This window comes from Mauremys reevesii, linkage group 25 (assembly GCF_016161935.1).
Source record: "Mauremys reevesii isolate NIE-2019 linkage group 25, ASM1616193v1, whole genome shotgun sequence".
In the NCBI taxonomy this organism is placed as follows: Eukaryota; Metazoa; Chordata; order Testudines; family Geoemydidae; genus Mauremys; species Mauremys reevesii.
In genome coordinates, this window is record NC_052647.1 from 9885145 (window position 1) to 9906087 (window position 20943).

Genomic DNA, 20943 nt, shown 5'->3' on the forward strand with positions numbered 1-20943 from the left:
GATCAGGGCCCTCTTGGGCCGGGCGCTGCACGGACACAGCGAGAGACAGTCCCTGCCCCAGCTGAGATCAAGGCCCCCTGTGCCAGGTGCTGCACACAGCTCCAAAGAGCTCACAAGCAAAGGAGACACAGCAGGGATCATTAGCCCCATTGTACAGATGAGGCCCAGCAAATCTGTGGCAAAGTTGGGAATTGGACCCAGGCGTCCTGGCCCAGCGCCTTGAGCCCAAGGCCACCCTGCTGCACTTGCAAGCCTGCTCAGGCCAAGAAGCCATGGATAAGGAGCTTCCATTTCCCTCCGAGTTGGGGGTCCCACCAGGGCCAGGCCAGTCTGTTGCTAGGAGCGTCCCCCGCCAGTCTGGACCTGCTGTAGGGAGGGAGAGGAGTTGCTCAGCCGCTGTGGGGCTGTAGATCTCTCTGAGCAGTGCTGGGGGTCGGGGAAGGTTCCCAGGTATTCGCTCCTCCATGGGGCAGCTGTAGGGGGCGTGAGGGTGGATTTAGCGCTGAAGCGGGGGGCACGGGATCCACAGAGCACAGACCTGGGCCTTCCAGCTTCTTGGATGCATCCAAGAAGCAGCAGATATTCCACAGGAAGCTGCGCTGGGACAGTGCTGCGTTTCACACGAGCACTTGTGAACGGAACGTGCCCTGTTTCTCACCAGCGTGCGGAAGTGGAACCCGCAGCATCTTGCACAGGCGCATGGGAATGGACGCCCTTGTGTTTTACACGTGGGAACGGAGCAGACTGTTTTGCACAAGCACTTGGGAACGGTATCTGTGGTGATTTGCACAAGCACGTGGGAATGGAGTTGACTGTTTCCCATGAGCGTTCACGTCTCCGTTGCGTTTTCCAACCGGTTCTTCCCTCCCTGGATCCCTGTTATCTCACCCCTGCCTGAGAGAAAGCTGCTCTTACTCACGCTTCGTGCACTGCCCGGGTGCAGGGTGAGTCACGGCTGCCTGCTCACAGCTTGGCTTGTGTGTACCCAGTGGGGGAAACACCCCCAAACGATGAGCTGCTGGCTCCGCAAACCTGACTCTGCCGGCTCCCTGGGCGAGTGCTTGGATCAGAGCAGAGATAACTGTGGCCAGCTCCGTGGAGCTAGCTGGCCACTCTGGGCTTACTTTGGCCTGCGGCACAGGTCCCTCCGGCCTGTCCGTGCACCCCCCTGCGTTACGCTCGAGCGCCCGGTCCCTCCCCCGAAATGCACGCGGATGCGCTGCCTCTCCGGAAGCAGCCCCCCCCGCCCCCGTTCAACACGCACGTAGCCGTGTGCATCGTCGTCACGTCATGATGTGAGAACTTCAGTAACTCCGCCAGAGGTTACGGGGCTATTCCGGGGGGTGCGGGGGAAGGGGAGGTCAGGAGGTCAGACTAGATCATCGGGATAGTAAAGTCTCCGAGTCTAAACCAGGGGTGAGCAAACTTTTTGGCGTGAGGGCCATGTCGGGGTATGGAAATTGTCTGGCCGGCCATGAATGTTCCCAAGATTGGGGGCCAGGGTGCAGGGGGGGCTGAGGATGAGGGGTTTGGGGTTCGGAGGGTGGAGGGTCAGGGCTGTGGCAGGGGATTGGGGCACAGGGTGGGCTCAGGGGTGCAGGCCCCAGGCGGCACTTACCACAAGCAGCTCCAAGAACCATGTCCCCCCTGTGGCTCCCGTCGAGGCGGCTCTACGCGCTGTCCCATCTGCAGGTGCCACCCCTGCAGCTCCCATTGGCCGGGAACCGCGGCCAATGGGAGCCCTGGGGGCGGCGCCTGCGGACAGGACAGCATGCAGAGCCTCCTGGCCACGTCTCTGCGTGCTACGTAGGAGCCGGAGATGGGTCATGTCAGCTACTTCCTGGGAGCCGCACGGCACAGGGCAAGCCCCCGACCCTGCTCCCCGGCTGGAGCAGAGCAAACCCCCAATCTTACTCCTCGGCGGGAGCTGAGGGCTGGATGAAATGCTCCGATGGGCTGGATGTGGCCCGTGGGCTGTAGTTTGCCCACCCCTGGTCTAAACCCACCAGACGGTTATTTGACCCAGCTTAAGGAAAAGATTCACACAGAAGCCGTGTCATGGACACACAGGCCCCTGGGTGGGACCTTCCGCGTGACGGCCCCCAGTGAGGGTTGCACTCTCTCCCGGGGGTTCAGTCCTCTGGCCCTGCCACCCCCTGGGACCTTTCCTCTGGGCTTTCTGCCTGCCTGGCTGTCTCTCCCGCTCAGGGAGCCCCTCGCTCCCCACCCCCGGAGGGACCAACGCCGCCCTGATCTCTACCCCGCAGTGACTAGCAGCCAGCGGAACAGAGGGTTTATTGAACATCTGGACCCAGCACAGGGGTTCTCAGGACCCCGGGCCAAGCAACCCTCAGCCCAGTTCATCTAGGTCTGTCCCACATCCAGGTGGACTCAGGCTGCCCTCTGCTCCCAGTCCTCACGCCCCCTCCTTCCAGCTGCTCATCCTACAGCCCCTCCTCCCTCCAGACAGGTCCAGCTGGGACTGGCTGGTCAGGTCACCTGGGTCCTCCTCGGCCTATTGTCCTCCCACTGGCCACAGCCGACGGGCTCCCAAGACGGTCCGGCCGGGCCTCCCGGTCACCAGTTGCTAGGGTCCCCACTCTCCAATCCATTGTCTGGGGACCCGGCTGCTAGGTGAGGTCACACCTGGTCCTCTGCAACAGCAAACACCCTCTGCACCACCAGGGTAAACATGCAGCACCCCAGGGAAACTGAGATACACACAGTGTTTGTGCAAAACTCCGAGAACCCCCAACTTCGTCACAAGCGCCATGATACGAGGCTTGGAAACACGGTTATGGATAAAAGACAAATGTGAACTAGGAATTGACAAAGGCCTTCTCTGTCCGATAAGGGTGCACTGGGGGCCCATCTTGAAGCTTTCTCCACAACCATGAGGGTTAGAAACTGCCTTTTTCTTTAAGACCGAAGGCTGAAATCATCCCATATCCACTGACTCCAGGACCTGGGGCTTTAAGGAAGCCAACAATGATCATGAGACTCATGAGCGTTGGCCACACGGGACATCTCACCCAACAGTGAGTCTCCCAGCCGTGGTCCGCACACGAGAGCCGGGATCCTCTTTTCATGAGACCCCCATCCCGGCCGAGTGTCACCTCCAGAATGGACCCCCATCTTGTCCCTTTCTTGCTCCTGTTATACAGTCCCAGAGCTTTTGTCCCTTTTCATAACCAAGGTGTTTTATTCACGTCAATCGGCCGCACCGGGCCCCTAGCTAAGGGTTTGACCTGGAGTCTGGAAAGGCCCAACCCTCTAGAGAGTCAGCGCTAGGCTGGGGTGAAAGATCTCAATCGTTCTCACGCTCTGTGACCTGCCCGGCCCAGGTGCCCCGTCTCACCCCCGGCAGCTTGGGAACGTGTTATTCTACACATCTCAGACCGTTTCCGAAGGCCCCGTCCCACAATAACCATGACTACCAGCTCTCAGCTGAGACCAGGCCTGTGGAAACAGCGTCAAGGTGGCGCTCACTGGGCAAACACGGACCCTGGGCATAGGCTTGTAACTGGGTCCTGGCCCTCTGTTGCCAATATGGGGCACTTGGAGGGGGGCACGCTCCGCCTGGCACACCTGTGACACACTTGCACAAAAGTGCTCTTGATGGGGCACGAGCATTGCAACCCCTGCTTGTGCGAAACACTGGGTGTGCCCCAGTAGAATGAGTGGGTACAGCAGGAGGGCTGGGAGAAGGGACTCCTGGATTCTCTCCTGGCTCTGGGAGCAGAGTGGGGTCTAGTGGTTAGAGTGGGGGAGCTGGAAGTCAGGACTCCTGGGTTCTATCCCCAGCTCTAGGAGGGGAGTGGGGTCTAGTGGTTGGAGCAGCAGGGCTCAGGGTCAGGACTCCTGGGTTCTAGCCCTGCTCTGACTCTCTCAGTCACTAGGGCAAAGCCCCCCGGAGGGGGATTACCCCCGCCCCGTCGTGTGTGTGGAGTTTGGGGGGGCACTTTAAGCCCTGTCCCACCCAAACTGCTCCCCCCAGATTATGAGCAACCCCCACACACATTTTTTCAGACCGGAGGGGGGGGGGGCAATGCAACCCCCAGCGAGCAAAATAAAAAGCAGCGGGACAATCCACCTGCAAAGGGGGGCGGCAGCGTGGGGGGGGCACAGCCCCTTCTCCCCGCCTGGACCCCCGCCCCCCCGCGCAGGGGGCACATGCCTCATGTTAATGACGCCAGCGGATCCCCCCCCCCCCCGCACACACGCTCCCACCCCCGCCCCTGCACCGCCCCCTCGCTCTGGAGAAGCCGCCGCGGCGGAGCGGCTCCGGAACCGGGCGATCGCCGCGATCCAGCGCGATGGAGCCGGGCCGGCGGCCGGCGGAGCAGTGACCGGCCGGCGAGGAGCCGCGGGGGCCTGGCTCGGGGGGCAGCGATGGCTGCTGCCTAGAGAGGGGCGGTGAGAGGGGCCGGGGGGCTCGGCAGGCCCCAGCGCCAGGCAGTGGCGGGGGGAGATGGACAAATGCGTGTGTCGGGGCTGGCTGGCTAGAGGGGGAGGGGCCGGATAAAAGGGGGTGTCGGGGCTGGCTGGCTAGAGGGGGAGGGGCCGGATAAAAGGGGGTGTCGGGGCTGGCTGGCTAGAGGGGGAGGGGCCGGATAAAAGGGGGTGTCGGGGCTGGCTGGCTAGAGGGGGAGGGGCTGGATAAAAGGGTGTCAGGGCTGACTGGCTAGGGGAGGGCTGGATAAAAGGGGGTGTCGGGGCTGGCTGGCTAGAGGGGAGGGGCTGGATAAAAGGGGGTATAGGGGCTGGCTGGATGGGGGTGGATAGAGGAGGTGTATATGGATGGATAGAGGGGAGGGTGGGGATGTATAAAGGGGTGGATGGGGGTGGATAGGGGTGTATATGGATAGACAGGGGTGTTTGTGGGGCTGGATGGATAGAGGAGGAGGAGGGGCTGTATAAAAGGGGTACATGGGGATGGCTGGATAGAGGGTGTATATGGATGGATAGAGGGGAGGGCTGGGGATATCTAAAGGGGGTGCATGGGGCTGGATGGATGGGGGGGTGTGGGGATGGATAGAAGGGGGTGGGGATGTATAAAGGGGGTGTATGGGGATGATTGGATGGATAGAGGTGGGTGTATGGAGATGGATGGGTAGATGGACAGGGGTGTTTGTGGGGATGGATGGATAGAGGGAGGAGGGGTGGGGATGGATAAAGGGGCTGGATCGAGATGGGGGAGGGGTCGGGCCGTATAAAAGGGGGTGTATATGGGTGGATGGGGGGGTGTATCTGGATGGATAGAGAGAGGAGGGGTGGAGCTGTATAAAGGGGGGGTATGGGGATGCATGGATAGGGGGGTGTATATGCATGGATAGGGGGGTGTATCTGGATGGATAGAGAGAGGGGGAGGGGTGGGGCTGTATAAAGGGGGTGTATGGTACACAGAGATTTACAGCCCCCAGCCTGGCACAGTCTTGGCAGCAATCTGCAGCCGGTAACGGGTGCGATCCCTGGGCCCGGGAGCCAGGCTCCTGGGTGACTCATCAGAGCGAGGGGTGTGAACCAGGGCTGGTGGCGGCTGGATCCGCCCATTGGCCCAGCTCAGGCCGGGGTGATGGTGCCGTGGTCCTGGCAGAGCTGTACAGGTGGGGGGCAGATCAGAACCTGACTCTGTGCAGAAAAGGGGGGGCTTGGCAGGTGTGATGCCAGCTGAGGACCTGGACAGCGGGGCTGGGGTTGGGGGCTGGATCGGTAGCGGGGACCAGTCTGGGGTTATCCATGGGGGCTGGGAAATGCGTGTGTGTTTGGGGAGGGGGGCGGAATAATCTCTGTGTATCTCCACCTGCAGCCAGGGCAGCCGAACTGGGGCGTGAAATGGACAGGATTAGTGGGGGACAGGATTAGGATTCGCCCCGGTATCAGCTAGCACGCCCCTCCCAGGAGGTGGGGGGTCCTGGCCATCCGGAAAAGAACTGGGTGAAGTGGGCTGTCAGTTCCATGTAACTGCAGGGGTGTGGGGGGGGGGGAGTCTGGAATGGAGCGACACCCCTCCCCCATTCCCCAAACACATGGGGCAGAGAGCAAGAAGGCTGAGCTGAATTCAGATTGTTGGCTGTATTTATGGTAGGGTCTAGCATCCGATCGAGATCGGGGCCCCGTTGTGCCGGGCGCTGCACACTGAGAGATGGTCCCTGCCCCAAGGGGCATACAAGCTACATAGACACAGAGTAGGAGGGGAAACTGAGGCACCCGGGGGGCAGTGAGGTCACACAGCAGGTCAGAGGCAGAACAGGGAACAGAACCCAGGAGTCCTGAGTCCCAGTCAGCCCCCCGGAGCGGGTCCCTGCTAATGCTTTGTGCTCACTGGGTGCAGGCGGCTGGGGCCCAGCACTGCCACGCTGGCTCTGGGGAGAGGGAACGGGTCATTGTGGGCTGGGAGTAGATTGTACAGGTCATGCTGCTGCCTCATCCGTGCTGTGTCCTCCTCCACCGGGACTACTTCCAACCTCCCAGCCAATCAGCACCTCCCAATGCAGCCCCTTGACCCATGTACTGTGCACCTCTGCCGGGACTACTTCCAGCCACCCCACCAATCAGCACCTCCCAATGCAGCCCCTTGACCCATGTACTGTGCACCTCTGCCGGGACTACTTCCAACCTCCCAGCCAATCAGCACCTCCCAATGCAGCCCCTTGACCCATGTACTGTGCACCTCTGCCGGGACTACTTCCAGCCACCCCACCAATCAGCACCTCCCAATGCAGCCCCTTGACCCATGTACTGTGCACCTCTGCCGGGACTACTTCCAGGCTTTAACTTTTAGTACCTTTACCCTGCAGGTGGAGGGATACATAAAATAGACCCATTCCTATTTACAAACGTGTCTAAGCCAGAGTCTCTAGAAATCGCGGGGGCAGCAGAGATCGCCCCGTGGGGTGGGAGAAAGGCTCCTGCCTCGGCCGATCCACACCTGGATCTCGTCACACCCTTGTGGTGGCTTGCGCTTCCCGCAGGGAAACTCTGGTGGCACAACGCCCCGAAAGTGTGGCAGAAAGTGTGTCTGGGACCTGCCCCCTCTTGCACAGTGCACGTGGCTGGAATTCATTGCCTCTCGCACTGAGAGACAGGATCAGATGGTCCAGCTGGCGGCCCGTTTAACAGTTCTGTCCAGCCCCCAAACACATCTGCCCCCCCCAGTTCTACAGCACGGCGTCCTCCAGACGGCCTGCCCTGGTACCTATGGGGTGGTGAGGAGGTGCCGCATGGAGGATGCCGCTTGGTAGCGCCCGTGTTTTGGTATGTCGCTCGCGGAGGCACCACCCAACTGGCACCCGGCCTGCGGCCTGAATGGGGCCCAGAACCTACCCAGTCCAGGGGCCAGAAGCAATTCTGGCAGAGGTGTTTCCTGTCAGAAAAGGCCATTTTGTCACAACTGAAAGGTGGATTTCCACCTCCTTTTTGACAGAAAAATTTGGAAACTGATCAAAATGGAGCCAGTCCTCCTGCTGCGTACGATTTCTCATTCTCTTAAACTTTCACACTATATTACACTCTATTTGATACATTTACATTATATATTCCATTATCCTCTGATATTATATGATTTATTATTCTATTACCCTCAATCTTATTATTCTACTATAGACTTTAGATTGTTACAATTGATAGAGTTATAATCTAAACAGAGAAAATACCATCTAATATCAAAGTGTAATAGAACCAAAATATAGAAAAAAATAATCGATTGTATTTTTATATATTTTCTCTCTTTAGATTGTAGTTCTGTGCAAGTGTAAGAGGGTCTAACCAGAGAAAAAGACTCGATTACACTTTGATATTCGATTCTCTTTTCTCTGGTTAGATTCTATTCTACACTTTCTCATTCGCCGCAGCAGATCTTGTGGTTTGCTGTTTTACATTCCCAGCAGATGCTGAGATCTCTCCTAGCTCGTGTTTTCTGTCCCGTTCGAACGCGTCAAACGGATCGAAACAGAGCGTCCGGCTGCTCCCGACCGTCCGGCGTTTTCCCGGAACTTCCATTCCACCAACGTTCCAAAATCTCGATTTCTCGTCCCGCGTCGGGGCGATTTGTCGGACTGTCCCGACGCCCCAAAGGAGCAGGGACAGGAGGCCGAGTGGCAGGATGGCGGCCGGATCAGGAGCCCACGGGGGGCCTCAGCTGAGGGGCAGGCTGGGGGGCGGAGGGGCAGCAAGATCTCAGCTTGGAAGATGAATCGGGGAGTGGGGGGCGGTTTGCACCATGCGAGATGCTGCTTGGGGGAGGGACCTGGGGTCTCTGTTGGCACCATGTGTGGGCAGGGGGCTGTGTAGGGATGCACTGACCCCTCTGCCTTTGGGTCTCCTTTGCCAGGTGCCCCCTCCCCACGGAGGGACCCCCTCTCTCCCACGCCCGGAGTGGGCATCATGGCTGGCGGGAAGCAGCAGCTGAAGAGAAGCGTTTCCATCATCCCCTGCTTTGTGTTTGTGGAGGTAAGGCATTGGGCCTCAGGGCGCCAGGACGCCTGGGTTCCCTCCCTGGCTATGGGAGGGGGGTGGGGTGTAGTGGTGAGAGAAGAGGGGGCTGGAAGCCAGGACTCCTGGGTTCTGTTCCCCACTCAGCTCAGCGAGAGAATCCAAAATTAACCAATGTACCTTAAAACAGGGACCTGGCGCTGCGAGCTTCCCTGTGGCAGTGTCACGGATCCATAGGCCCGGTGCTCTCGCAAGGCCCTGGGAGGACCCCCTCAGTGCGTCAGCCCCCTCAGGGTCTCACTGGGGTCAGCCCCTCGGCTTGTCCATCTCCTGGGACTGAACCTCCGAACCGTCAGCACCCCTGGGTCACGCCGTGAGCTCCCGGCAGCGAGCCCACCTGGAGTGGAGCCCTGGGGGAGACTTGCACCCCCAAAGGGAGCCCTGCCCCCTGACTTCCTGACTCCGGAGTGACGCCCCTCCCAGCAGGAGGCTTTATGAGTTTCTGGAACCCAGCGGCGCAGGCCCTTAGTTACCCCAGAGAACAGAAAGATCCAGCCTGGTCCATCTGGGTCATCCATGCGCCGTAGTCGCTGGGTACCAAATGTCCAGGCATTTGGCGTGTTCCTTGTTTTCTGAGTGTCTCCAGAGGCCTGGGGTCCAGGTGTCAGTCACGCCTGGACTTCTGCAAAGAGTAAACAACCTCCCCCCACTCCACCCCCATGCAGCACATAGGGGAAACTGAGGCACACACCGTATTCATACAAAACATTATGAGAAATTCCCACTTTCTCCCAGGCAGTGCCCAGGCCAGGGGAACTCCAGTGCTGCGAGCTTCCCTGCAGCAGTGCCCTACCAACCCCCCTTCCTCATGCCCTAGCACCAGCCCCTCCTGCCGTGACTCCTCCAGAGGTTAGACACAGGGCTTTTGCCTGTGTTAAACGGCAAGTGTGGGGGGAGGTCGTGCTGGGGAGGTGGGGGCGAAATGACGCCCCTCCAGCGTCCAGCTCAGGAGCACAAAGCTGGCCCAGAGAGCCGGGGTCATGAGTTAGAGAATGAAATTTACCATCTGTCGCTTCGCTTCATACAACCCTGGCCCTGACCCCTTGAGATCACTGCCAGGGGCTGGGGGGTCCGAGGCAAATCCCCAGCCCCCACTCCCTTGCTTACCGGATCCTTCATCACTGCCTTCCTGTCCCAAACAGCCCCCAGGCCCCACCCCAGAGGTGGCTGCATCTCAGCACCGAGCAAGGGATCCCTGTATAACCAGCCCCTGCACCCCACCCCAGAGACGGCTGCATCTCACCGCTGGGCGAGGGGGCCTTGAAAAGACACAGAGTGGTGGGGGGGGGTTGGATTTATTTGGGTGCTCCGGCTGCAGGAGGGGCAGGTGGTGGGGGGCGCCCTGGAGGGAGGCAAGTGGGGGGAGCAGGCGTCTGCCCCAGTTTGGCTGAGGCAGGCGCCTCTGCCCTCAGCCGTGATGTGATGTGGAGCTACAGCAGGCACCGAAGCGTGAACGGGAGTGCACGAGGGAGCTTGCACGGAGCCGGGGAGGGGAGGGAGGGCGGGACGGATGGTTCCTGGGCTCCCCCCGCTCCCACCCCGCGACTCTGCCCCCTCGCTGCGCTCAGTCCGGGCCGGGCCGGGGCCGGGCGCTGAGCTGCCATGTTCTATTTCCAGCTGGTGATCATGGCGGGCACGGTGCTGCTGGCGTATCACTTCGAATACACCGACACCTTCCCCGTCCACATCCAGGGCTTCTTCTGCCACGACAGCGCCTACGCCAAGCCCTACCCGGGGCCCGAGGACGCCAGCCGCGCCCCGCCCGTCCTGGTCTACTCCCTGGTCACCGCCGTGCCCACGGCCATGGTGAGGGGCTGGCGTGGGGGGTATGGGAGGGCAGGGTGGTGCCCGGGGGTTCTGGTGGGGCTGGGATCTCAGAGCTGCCCCCCCACCTACCCCTATGGGATTGGGCCCATGAGGGTCCCACCTGGGTTCTGACCCTCCAGACCCCTTTGGCTTTGGGGCAATGTGCCCCCCCCAGCAGAGGCTGCTGACAGGGCACCCACCCACCAGCCCCCATGTGCCCCTTTGGGGGCCAGTGACCAAGCCCCCCCCCCCTGACAGGGACCCGCTGGCACCTGCAGATCGTGCTCTGGATACTGCATAGACTGCGGGGGGGGTGTTGCTTGGGGATCTCAGAGCCTCCTTCTGGGGGCCCCTCAGACCTGGCTTGGGCGTCAGAGTCCTGGATCCGGGCCTGGGTTAGCAGGGACTGGGGACTGGAGGGCAGGGCTGGCAGTTCAGGGGGGCTGGTGGAGTGGGGTGGGGGCTGGAGGGCAGGGGTTGGGGCTGGTGGAGTTGGGGGCTGGAGGGCAGGGGTTGGGGCTGGTGGAGTGGGGGCTGGAGGGCAGGGGTTGGGGCTGGTGGAGTTGGGGGCTGGAGGGCAGGGCTGGGGTTCGGGGGCTGGTGGAGTGGGGGCTGGAGCGCAGGGCTGGGGTTCGGGGCTGGTGAAGTGGGGGCTGGAGGGCAGGGCTGGGGTTCGGGGCTGGTGGAGTGGGGTTGGAGGGCAGGGCTGGGGTTCAGGGGCTGGTGGAGTGGGGGTTGGAGGGCAGGGCTGGGGTTCAGGGGCTGGTGGAGTGGGGTTGGAGGGCAGAGCTGGGGTTCAGGGGCTGGTGGAGTGGGGTTGGAGGGCAGGGCTGGGGTTCGGGGGCTGGTGGAGTGGGGTTGGAGGCAGGGCTGGGGTTCGGGGCTGGTGGAGTGGGGTTGGAGGGCAGGGCTGGGGGCTTGGGGGGCTGGTGGAGTGGGGCTGGAGGGCAGGGCTGGGGTTCAGGGGCTGGTGGAGTGGGGGTTGGAGGGCAGAGCTGGGGTTCAGGGGCTGGTGGAGTGGGGGTTGGAGGGCAGGGCTGGGGTTCAGGGGCTGGTGGAGTGGGGCTGGAGGGCAGAGCTGGGGGTTCAGGGGCTGGTGGAGTGGGGTTGGAGGGCAGGGCTGGGGTTCGGGGCTGGTGGAGTGGGGTTGGAGGGCAGGGCTGGGGTTCGGGGGCTGGTGGAGTGGGGTTGGAGAGGCAGGGCTGGGGTTCAGGGGCTGGTGGAGTGGGGTTGGAGGGCAGGGCTGGGGTCTGGGGCTGGTGGAGTGGGGTTGGAGGCAGGGCTGGGGTTCGGGGCTGGTGGAGTGGGGTTGGAGGCAGGGCTGGGGTTCAGGGGCTGGTGGAGTGGGGTTGGAGGGCAGGGCTGGGGTTCAGGGGCTGGTGGAGTGGGGTTGGAGGGCAGGGCTGGGGTTCAGGGGCTGGTGGAGTGGGGTTGGAGGGCAGGGCTGGGGTTCAGGGGCTGGTGGAGTGGGGTTGGAGGCAGGGCTGGGGTTCGGGGGCTGGTGGAGTGGGGGCTGGAGGGCAGGGCTGGGGTTCGGGGCTGGTGGAGTGGGGGTTGGAGGGCAGGGCTGGGGTTCAGGGGGCTGGTGGAGTGGGGTTGGAGGCAGGGCTGGGGTTCTGGGGCTGGTGGAGTGGGGTTGGAGGGCAGGGCTGGGGTTCAGGGGCTGGTGGAGTGGGGTTGGAGGGCAGGGCTGAGGTTCGGGGCTGGTGGAGTGGGGGTTGGAGGGCAGGGCTGGGGTTCGGGGCTGGTGGAGTGGGGTTGGAGGGCAGGGCTGGGGTTTCGGGGTCTGGTGGAGTGGGGGTTGGAGGGCAGAGCTGGGGTTCAGGGGCTGGTGGAGTGGGGTTGGAGGGCAGGGCTGAGGTTCGGGGCTGGTGGAGTGGGGGTTGGAGGGCAGGGCTGGGGTTCGGGGCTGGTGGAGTGGGGTTGGAGGCAGGGCTGGGGTTCGGGGGCTGGTGGAGTGGGGTTGGAGGGCAGGGCTGGGGGTTGGGGCTGGTGGAGTGGGGTTGGAGGGCAGAGCTGGGGTTCAGGGGCTGGTGGAGTGGGGTTGGAGGGCAGGGCTGGGGTTCAGGGGCTGGTGGAGTGGGGTTGGAGGGCAGGGCTGGGGTTCTGGGGCTGGTGGAGTGGGGGTTGGAGGGCAGAGCTGGGGGTTCAGGGGCTGGTGGAGTGGGGGTTGGAGGCAGGGCTGGGGCTTGGGGCTGGTGGAGTGGGGGCTGGAGGGCAGGGCTGGGGTTCAGGGGCTGGTGGAGTTGGGGGCTGGAGGCAGGGCTGAGGTTCGGGGCTGGTGGAGTGGGGGCTGGGGTTTGGGGCAGCAGGGGTGGGGCAGGGGAGTCATGTAGCTCATCTGTGCAAAGGGAACAGGGAGCAGCCGGGGCCTGGTGCCCCCCCCTGTCCCCCCCATGGGAAGCCGGCAGCCTGAAGGCGGCTGGTTCCATGTATGGCCAACACCCCCAAAGTAGCTGGACACAGACAGCAGCCCCCTCCGGAGCACGGATGGGGCCTTGGGGCAGGAATCAGCTGGGAGGGGGCTCAGCCCCCCCAGTGCTCTGCCGGTGCCCCTCAGTCTCCCCCGCAGCCCCTCTGCCCAACCCCCCATCCCTGCCCTTCCCGACCCCCTTCACTGGAACTGAGGCGGGTCTGGGGGAAAAGCCACAGTCCCGGCCCCCCCTTTAGGAGCTGGGAACTCCCAGCCAGCCCCCTCCCCTACCCCCCCCCAATCAGGCTCCGTCCGCTCCAGTTGGCTAATCCCCCGCCCCTAGTGGCTGCACCGTCTGCTTGGCCGGGGCGGGGGGGCAGCGAGGGCTGGTGGGGGGGGCAGGGATCCCCGACTCCCCCTGCACAGAGGAGGCTGCCTCACTCCTCCCCCCTCTGCCCCAAGGATCCCCCAGCACCTGGAGCAGAGGGGCCAGCGTTGGGATCCAGTCTGGTGCCCCCTGGGGGTGGGAAAGGGTATTGGGGGAGGGGAAGATTAATGGGGGGCTCTTGGGGGCTGGATCCTGCACCTTGGACACGATGCTCAGTTATGGTGACGCCCCTTTGTGCTTCTCAGGTGGGAGCTCTCCTGCCTGGTCCCAGGACCCCCGGGCTGGCCGAGGGCCCTGGCTTGGGGGGCGTAGCTGGAGCACACTGGGCTGTGCCTGCCCCCCCCCCCGCCCCCAGGCCTGTGCTGGGGCAGAGCATGAGTTAGAGCAGCCCCGAGGCTGCCCTGACTGGCTCCTAGACCCCGTCCTGCTCCCCAAGGGGTGGGAGGGGGGCAGCCCCTGCAGATGGGGCCCAGGTGGGGATTGGGCCTGAGCTGGGGGGTGCTGATGGAGCCGTTAACTGGGATTCTCCCCCCCCCAGATCCTGATCGGGGAACTGGCTGCGTTTTTCTGCCGGCCGCGGCGGCGTGAGGAGAAAACCATCATCTCTGGGGAGTGTTGCTACTTCATCCCGCTGCTGAGACGCATCGTCCGCTTCCTGGGTGAGTGGGAGGGGGCCCGAGCCCGACCCGCAGCCCTGCCCACCCCCCCGTTCTGCTTATGCCCCCCACTCCCGACCCGCAGCCCCTGCTAGCCCAGCCCTGCCGGTGCCCCTCACTCCCGACCCGCAGCCCCCCCGTCTCTACATTAATCACCCCCCATCCCCCCGCAGGCGTCTATTCCTTCGGCCTGTTCACCACCACCATCTTCGCAAACGCCGGGCAGGTCGTCACGGGCAACCAGACCCCCCACTTCCTCTCCGTGTGCCGCCCCAACTACACGGCGCTGGGGTGCCAGCTGCCCGGCCCCCAGTACATCACGGACCGGGGGGCCTGCGCCGGGAACCCCGCCCTGGTCACCGCAGCCCGCAAAGCCTTCCCCTCCAAGGACGCCGCGCTCAGCGCCTACGCCGTGGTGTACACCGCCGTACGTGCCGGGGGGCCGGGGGGGCAGAGGGAGGGGAGGCCGTGGGGCTGGTGGGGGCAGTGGGGTGGGGGTAGGGAGGTGGGGCTGCGGGGGCAGAGGGAGGGGAGGCCGCAGGGCCGGTGGGGGCAGTGGGATGGGGGTAGGCAGGGAGGCAGGATGGCAGTGGGGCTGGGGGAGCAGGGAGAGGGGAGGCCATGGGGCTGGTGGGGGCAGTGGGGTGGGGATAGGGAGGTGGGGCAGGACGGCAGTGGGGCTGGGGGCAGAGGATGGGAAGCCACGGGGCCGGTGGGGGCAGTAGGGTGGGGATAGGGAGGTGGGGCTGGGGGCAGAGGAGGAGGCCGCAGGGCCGGTGGGGGCAGTGGGGCTGGGGGGAGCAGGGAGAGGGGAGGCAGTGCGGAGGGGGGGCTATGGGGCAGGGCAGCCCCAGGGAGGGGGAGGGACTCTGCGGGCAGGGGGGGCGGAGGGCAGGGCTTGGGGGGCTTCGGATGACTCCTGCCCCCCCCCCCACGCCGTCTCCCTCCCCAGATGTACGTGACGCTGGTGCTGGAGGTGCGGGGGTCCCGGCTGGCCAAGCCCACCCTGTGCCTGGCGCTGGCCGGCCCGGCGGCCCTGCTGGGGGTGCTGCGCGTGGCCGAGCACCGGAACCACTGGGCCGACGTGCTGGCCGGGTTCCTGACCGGGGCCGCCATCGCCGCCGTCCTGGTGAGCCCCCCCCCCCCCACGAGCGCCCCGGCCCCACGGTTCTCCAGAGCCCCCCCGAGCTCCCCCCACCGCACCCCCGAGCACCCCCGACCCTGCAGCTCCCCACAGCCCCCCCAAGCTCCCCACCTGCCCCCCCCACCTCCCCTGAGCGTCCCCAGCCCCTGCCACATGGCCCCACCCCTGCAACTCTCCACAGCTGCCCCCAGCCCTCCTGAGCTCCCCATGGCGCCCCCTGCCACACAGCACCCACATCCCATGGCTTTCCACAGCCCCCCCCAGCCCACCCCACCTCCCCAAGCACCCCAGTCCCACAGCTCTCACAGCCCCCAACCCCACCTGCCCCGAGCTCCCACATCCTCCCCACCTCCCTGAGCACCTCCTGCCACATGGCACCCACCCCCACGGCTTTCCACAGCTCCCCAACCCTCCACCTGGCCCCCAAATCCCCTGCAGCCCCCACCTCCCTGAGTGCCCCAGCCCCTACCCCACAGCTCACCACAGCCCCCACCTGGCTCTTGAGCCCCTGCAGTCCCCACCCCTGCCACACGGCACCCACCTGCCCCCATCCCTAGCCCCAGGACACCCTACCTCACCCCCAACTCCCCACAGTCCCCAGCGCAGAACCCCCCACCCGGGAGGCCACTCAGCTGTACCCCAACTCCCCCCATCACACTCATGTCAGCTGGGGGGCGCCACGCCGAGGGAGGGGCTCCTGGGGGGCCGGACCCTCCCTCACTTCAGTCCCCGTCCCCAGGTCACCTGCGTGGTGAATAACTTCCAGAGCAAGGCGCCCGCGGCCCAGAAGCCGGCGCCGGCCGAGAGCCTGGCCAGCGTCCCTGGCGTGGGGCTGCCCTGCGTCGAGAGCCCCCTGGAGAAGTTCAGCGTCGCCCAGGTGAGGGGCAGGGATGCGCCCAGCTCTGGGGAGCTGCCAGCCAGCCCATCCCCCTCCCGCCACAGGGCAGTGGCTGCATCCTCTGGGGCCGGGGTCTCTCTGCCCCAAACCCCAGGAAAATTCAGGGTGGAGCAGGGATGGTGGGGGCTGTGGGTGGGGTTGAGGGGCTGTCAGGTGTGGGGCTCACGTGGCCCCACTGCGATCCCCTCCCCCTCCTGGGACTCTGAGCTGGCGGCAGCCGGGGGGGGGCAGGTTCTAGGGACAGGTGTTGGGGTTGCGGGGCGGGGCAGGTTCTAGGGACAGGTGTTGGGGGGGTGCGGGGGCCATTCCCCTCGGGGTAGGATCAGGATGGGGAGGGGCAGTGGGGCCAGGACAGTGCAGCCTTAATCTCTGGCCCCCAGTGTGTGGGGCTGGGAACTTCATAACCCCCCCAATCCTCTCCCCCTTGACACCCCCACCCGTAGCCCCTCCCCCGTGACGCCTCGACACCCCCCATCTGCCCCCCAGGTCATGCTGGAAACAAGGGGGGGTGTCATGGGGGGGATGTTTCACCAGGTGTCTGGCCCCCGGCACCCACACAGCTGGCTCTAGGGTGGGGGTGGCTCTCACATGACCCCAGTCTGGGGGGGGCAAACTGGGGGGGTCTGTCTGGGACGTGCAGGGGAAGTGCGGCCCTGTGGGGCTGCGGGGGGGGGGGAGCATAGACCCCGCGTCCTGCATCCTGGGTCCCTTCTCTCCCGCCACCTCCCCACCTCCCGCCATTCTCCATCTCAGGCTGCCCCCCAGAGATGAGCCCCAAACCCCTTTCTCACCCCATAGCAGCCTCAGTCCCCCTGCGCGGGCTCCCCCGTGAGACCCCCGATGCCCCCAGTTTGAACCCCAATGACCCCCTGATCCACCCTGGGTGTGAATCCCCGTACCCCAGTGTGAACGCCAGTGACCCCTGATCCCCGGTGTGAACCCCAAAGACCCCTCTCCCCCCCCATGGTGAGCGAGGAGCACAGGCCTAACATTGTTTCCATCTCTCTGTCGTTTCTCTCCCCCCCCATTTCCCCCTCCCCCCGCCTGGCACTGCTCTCCCTGGGGGGGCCCCTAGCGGGTCAGGGACCCCCCAGAAGAGCAGGATTTCTCCACGCTGCTCACCCGAGGCCTGGAGAGGCAGCTCGCTCGCTCCCTCCGCGCGGGGGGCCACGCTGGGGCGGCTCGGCCCTACGAGTAAGTGCCACCCCCCCACGCCCTGCTGGAGACCTGCCGAGGGAGCGCTCCCTCCCCCCACCCTCAGGCAGGTGCAGCCCAGTGCCAGGGAGGGGGGATGTGGGGCAGGAGAGGGGGCGAATGGGGAGGGGGCATTATGGGCATGTGTTTTGGGAGGGGAAATGAATTTGGGGACAATATGCAGATTTTGGGGGGAGTGAAACAGGAGTTTGGGGGGGAAGGAGAGAAAATGGGGGGGGGATTGGGAGGTGGAACAACCTACCAGCGCTGCCTGAGCCAGACTGCAGAGGGGATAACAACCTACCAGCGCTGCCTGAGCCAGACTGCAGAGGGGATAACAACCTACCAGCGCTGCCCGAGCCAGATTGCAGAGGGGATAACAACCTACCAGCGCTGCCCGAGCCAGATTGCAGAGGGGATAACAACCTACCAGCGCTGCCCGAGCCAGACTGCAGAGGGGATAACAACCTACCAGCGCTGCCCGAGCCAGACTGCAGAGGGGATAACAACCTACCAGCGCTGCCCGAGCCAGATTGGGGATAACAACCTACTAGCGGTGCAGAGGGATAACCGCCTCCCAGTGCTATCTGCGCCAGGTTGCACAGGGGATAACAACCTACCAGCGCTGCCCGAGCCAGACTGAGGGGATAACAACCTAGCAGCGCTGCCCGAGCCAGACTGCAGAGGGGATAACAACCTACCAGCGCTGCCCGAGCCAGATTGGGGATAACAACCTACTAGCGGTGCAGAGGGATAACCGCCTCCCAGTGCTATCTGCGCCAGACTGCAGAGGGGATAACAACCTACCAGCGCTGCCTGAGCCAGACTGAGGGGATAACAACCTAGCGGCGCTGCCCGAGCCAGACTGCAGAGGGGATAACAACCTAGCAGCGCTGCCCGAGCCAGACTGCAGAGGGGATAACAACCTACCAGCACTGCCCGAGCCAGACTGCAGAGGGGATAACAACCTACCAGCGGTGCAGAGGGATAACCGCCTCCCAGTGCTATCTGCGCCAGGTTGCACAGGGGATAACAACCTACCAGCGCTGCACGAGCCAGATTTCAGAAGGGATAACAACCTAGTCACACTGCCTGAGCCAGACTGCAGAGGGGATAACAACCTACCAGTGCTGCCTGAACCAGACTGCAGAGGGGATAACAACCTACCAGCGCTGACCACTTGCAGCATTGCTCCCTCAGGTGCATCACTAGAGGGCTCGGCTCTGCTCTGGTACCAAAGGTTGTGGGATCAAAGGGGGGGGGGGAGGCTGTAACTCTTTCAGGAACTTTGGGGCCACGTTTCAAGCTCTGCCCCCCTGTTTCTCTCCCCTCCAGGATCCCAGAGCTCGGCTCCCAGCGATCACCTGACCCTCAGCTGTGTCTCTTCCCCACCACCCCCGACGTGCTCATCCCCTCCCGCTCCGTCACCAGCGAGGTCTGACGGAGGCACTGCCCCAGGGGAGGGGGGGTTGGGCCCCCCCTCCACTCAGGACACCCCTCTGCCTATTGCCCCCCGCAACCAGCACCGTCCCTTTAACCAATTCCTCCCTGGTTTGTTTGGGGTTCGTAATGACACACTCGTAAGTGTGGCACCGGGGTGGGGGTAAAATCTCACCCTCCTTTTCTCCCTCCCCTCTCCCCCCGAGGGGCCCCATCCTGCTGCCAGGGGCATAAGTGGGAGGTTCAGTCCCTGCCCATCCTGCAGCCGCTGAAGTGGGGGTGATGGGAACAGAATTAGGGGCCCCCACTGAGAGCCCCAAAGGGCCCCCCGGCTGGGGGCTGCCTCCCCTCTATTCCGGCTGGGCGGGTGGGAGATGGGATCTGGGGGGTGGGGGGCAGGAGCTGACAAGGGGGCAGTGCTGGGTGGGGCGGGAGCAGTGGGGGCCAGAGTGGGGATGACAGTCGGGGGCAGGGGCCGGTTTCAAAGGCCTCGATGGAGCTAAAGCCAAAAGGCAGAAACCAGCGACATGGGAGCAAGGTGGTGGGGGTGGGGTTGCAGCAAATTCTGGGCACTGCTGAGCCTGGGTAGAGCGGGGGAAGGGTATGGGGGGGTGGGACTGGGGGGGGCGAGGGCATTGGGGGGGCAGGCGTGGGGGGTGCTTCTGGCGCTGGAGCCCCTTCATCCTGGCTGCCCAGGGCCTGCGCCACCCCTGCAGCCTGGACCCTTCTCCCTGGGGGTCCCAGGGGGTCCCCCAAAGCTGTCGGTGCCCAGAGAAGTGGGGGATGGGGCACCCTGAGCCCTTCGAGGGCTGCTCAGCCCCACCCACCCATCAATCACAGGTTATCGCTGGCCAACCACAGGGCTCAGATGGGGGAAGGGGAGGGGCTCATCCAAGCTCCACCCACAGAATAAGCCCCACCCATTGGAGTTGCCCAGACCAGATGGGTGTTGGGAGGGTTGGGGGGCCCTGGGGCCCTGTCCTCCTTGCCGGGGGGGGGGGGGGAGGACTAAGTGCCCCCCCCACTCGTGGCACCGACCGAGCCGTGGCCGGTGGCTGATCCATCCCCTAGGCCTGGACTCATTGATGATGGGCGCCGAGCTGGGGCCGTTCACACCCCTGCGAGGGGCTGGGCTGGACTCGCCCCCACCAGGGTTTCCCCGCCACCGTCGCACCTAGAGCCGGACACGTTCCTATCGCCCCAAGCCGGGAGCGCGGGGGGAGCCGCTGCATCGACCCCCCCACTGCCAGCGGGGATCACACACCCCCCGGACCCGTTTCTTCCCCGTTGGGTCGTCCAGCCAGGGCTGGGGCGTCTGCTGTGGAGAACCCCCCTGCTGGGATATGGGGGGCAGGTGCCTGGGGAGGGTATGGCTGGGGGGGGGGGAGTGTCAGGCCAAATCCGACATGTTTCCATGAGGATTTAATAAAAACCACGTTTGTAACAGATGCTGGAGGCCTGGAGAGTCGTCAATCTGCAGCCCCCCAGAGTGAGTGCGTGAGCCCCCCTCAGCTCTGCCGGTGCCCCTCACTCTGGACCCGCAGCCCCCTGCTAGCCCGGCCCTGGGCTCCCCCCAGCTCCCCCAGTGCCCCTCACTCCTGACCCGCAGCCCCTGCTAGCCCGGCCCTGGGCTCCCCCCAGCTCCCCCGGTGCCCCTCACTCCTGACTCGCAGCCCCTGCTAGCCCAGCCCTGGGCTCCCACCCCCAGCCCTGCCGGTGCCCCTCACTCCCGACTCGCAGCCCTTGCTAGCCCAGCCCTGGGCTCCCACCCCCAGCTCCCCCGGTGCCCCTCACTCCTGACCCGCAGCCCCTGCTAGCCCAGCCCTGGGCTCCCCCCAGCTCCCCCGGTGCCCCTCACTCCTGACCCGCAGCCCCCTGCTAGCCCGGCCCTGGGCTCCCACCCCCAGCCCTGCCGGTGCCCCTCACTCCCGACTCGCAGCCCCTGCTAGCCCAGCCCTGGGCTCCCACCCCCAGCTCCCCCGGTGCCCCTCACTCCTGACCCGCAGCCCCTGCTAGCCCGGCCCTGGGCTCCCCCCAGCTCCCCCGGTGCCCCTCACTCCTGACTCGCAGCCCCTGCTAGCCCAGCCCTGGGCTCCCACCCCCAGCCCTGCCGGTGCCCCTCACTCCCGACCCGCAGCCCCTGCCAGCCCAGCCCTGGGCTCCCCTATGACCCTCCCTCCCCAGGCTGCCTGGCCAAGCTCCAGTGTCACCCCCACCTGATGTGACAGATCAGTCACGTCAGCCACATGAAACAGGGAGTGTTGCTCACGGGGGGGGGGCCTCATCGCATCCTCCTCCCCCTGCACCCCCAGGGTGGGACACTCTCCCCCAGTGACTGTCTCAGGCCCAGTTCATTGTCAGGGTGACCCCCCCCCATACCCTAGAGTGTCCCATTCCCCACCCCCGAGCCAGCCAGCCCCCTACCCGGGGGCAGCGGTTTATTCTCCATTGCCATGGAAACACAATCACGGGGGGGGGGGATCCCAGGAGCATCTGGAGGGTTCACAGTAG

General features: G+C 64.7%; 1 protein-coding gene across 3 annotated transcripts; it reads left to right on the forward strand.

Moving 5' to 3' along the window:
* Nucleotides 1–4257: 4257 nt before the first annotated feature.
* On the forward strand, nucleotides 4258–18785 carry PLPPR2 (phospholipid phosphatase related 2). 3 transcript variants are annotated; one of them, XM_039513731.1, is made up of 9 exons: nucleotides 4258–4416; nucleotides 8333–8451; nucleotides 10111–10299; nucleotides 13639–13759; nucleotides 13930–14183; nucleotides 14709–14885; nucleotides 15640–15777; nucleotides 16874–16992; nucleotides 18328–18785. In XM_039513731.1, the coding sequence occupies exons 2-9, from the start codon at nucleotides 8386–8388 to the stop codon at nucleotides 18431–18433; spliced, it is 1170 nt and encodes a 389-aa protein (XP_039369665.1). In that variant the 5' UTR covers nucleotides 4258–4416; nucleotides 8333–8385; the 3' UTR covers nucleotides 18434–18785. The 3 variants fall into 3 exon arrangements, 2 of the variants coding, with proteins under 2 accessions (XP_039369665.1, XP_039369664.1); XR_005591150.1 differs by lacking the exon at nucleotides 4258–4416 and adding an exon at nucleotides 7452–7470 and having other exon boundaries at nucleotides 16874–17059; nucleotides 18328–18450; XM_039513730.1 differs by lacking the exon at nucleotides 4258–4416 and adding an exon at nucleotides 7452–7470.
* The last annotated feature ends 2158 nt before the right edge of the window (nucleotides 18786–20943 follow it).

Bases quoted from the DNA above. Each gene is read 5' to 3' on its own strand.
- PLPPR2 (XM_039513731.1), top strand. From the start codon at position 8,386: ATGGCTGGCGGGAAGCAGCAGCTGAAGAGAAGCGTTTCCATCATCCCC. The intron at 13,760-13,929 runs GTGAGTGGGAGG...ATCCCCCCGCAG, and splicing joins ACGCATCGTCCGCTTCCTGG to GCGTCTATTCCTTCGGCCTG. The intron at 15,778-16,873 runs GTGAGGGGCAGG...GGGGGCCCCTAG, and splicing joins AGAAGTTCAGCGTCGCCCAG to CGGGTCAGGGACCCCCCAGA.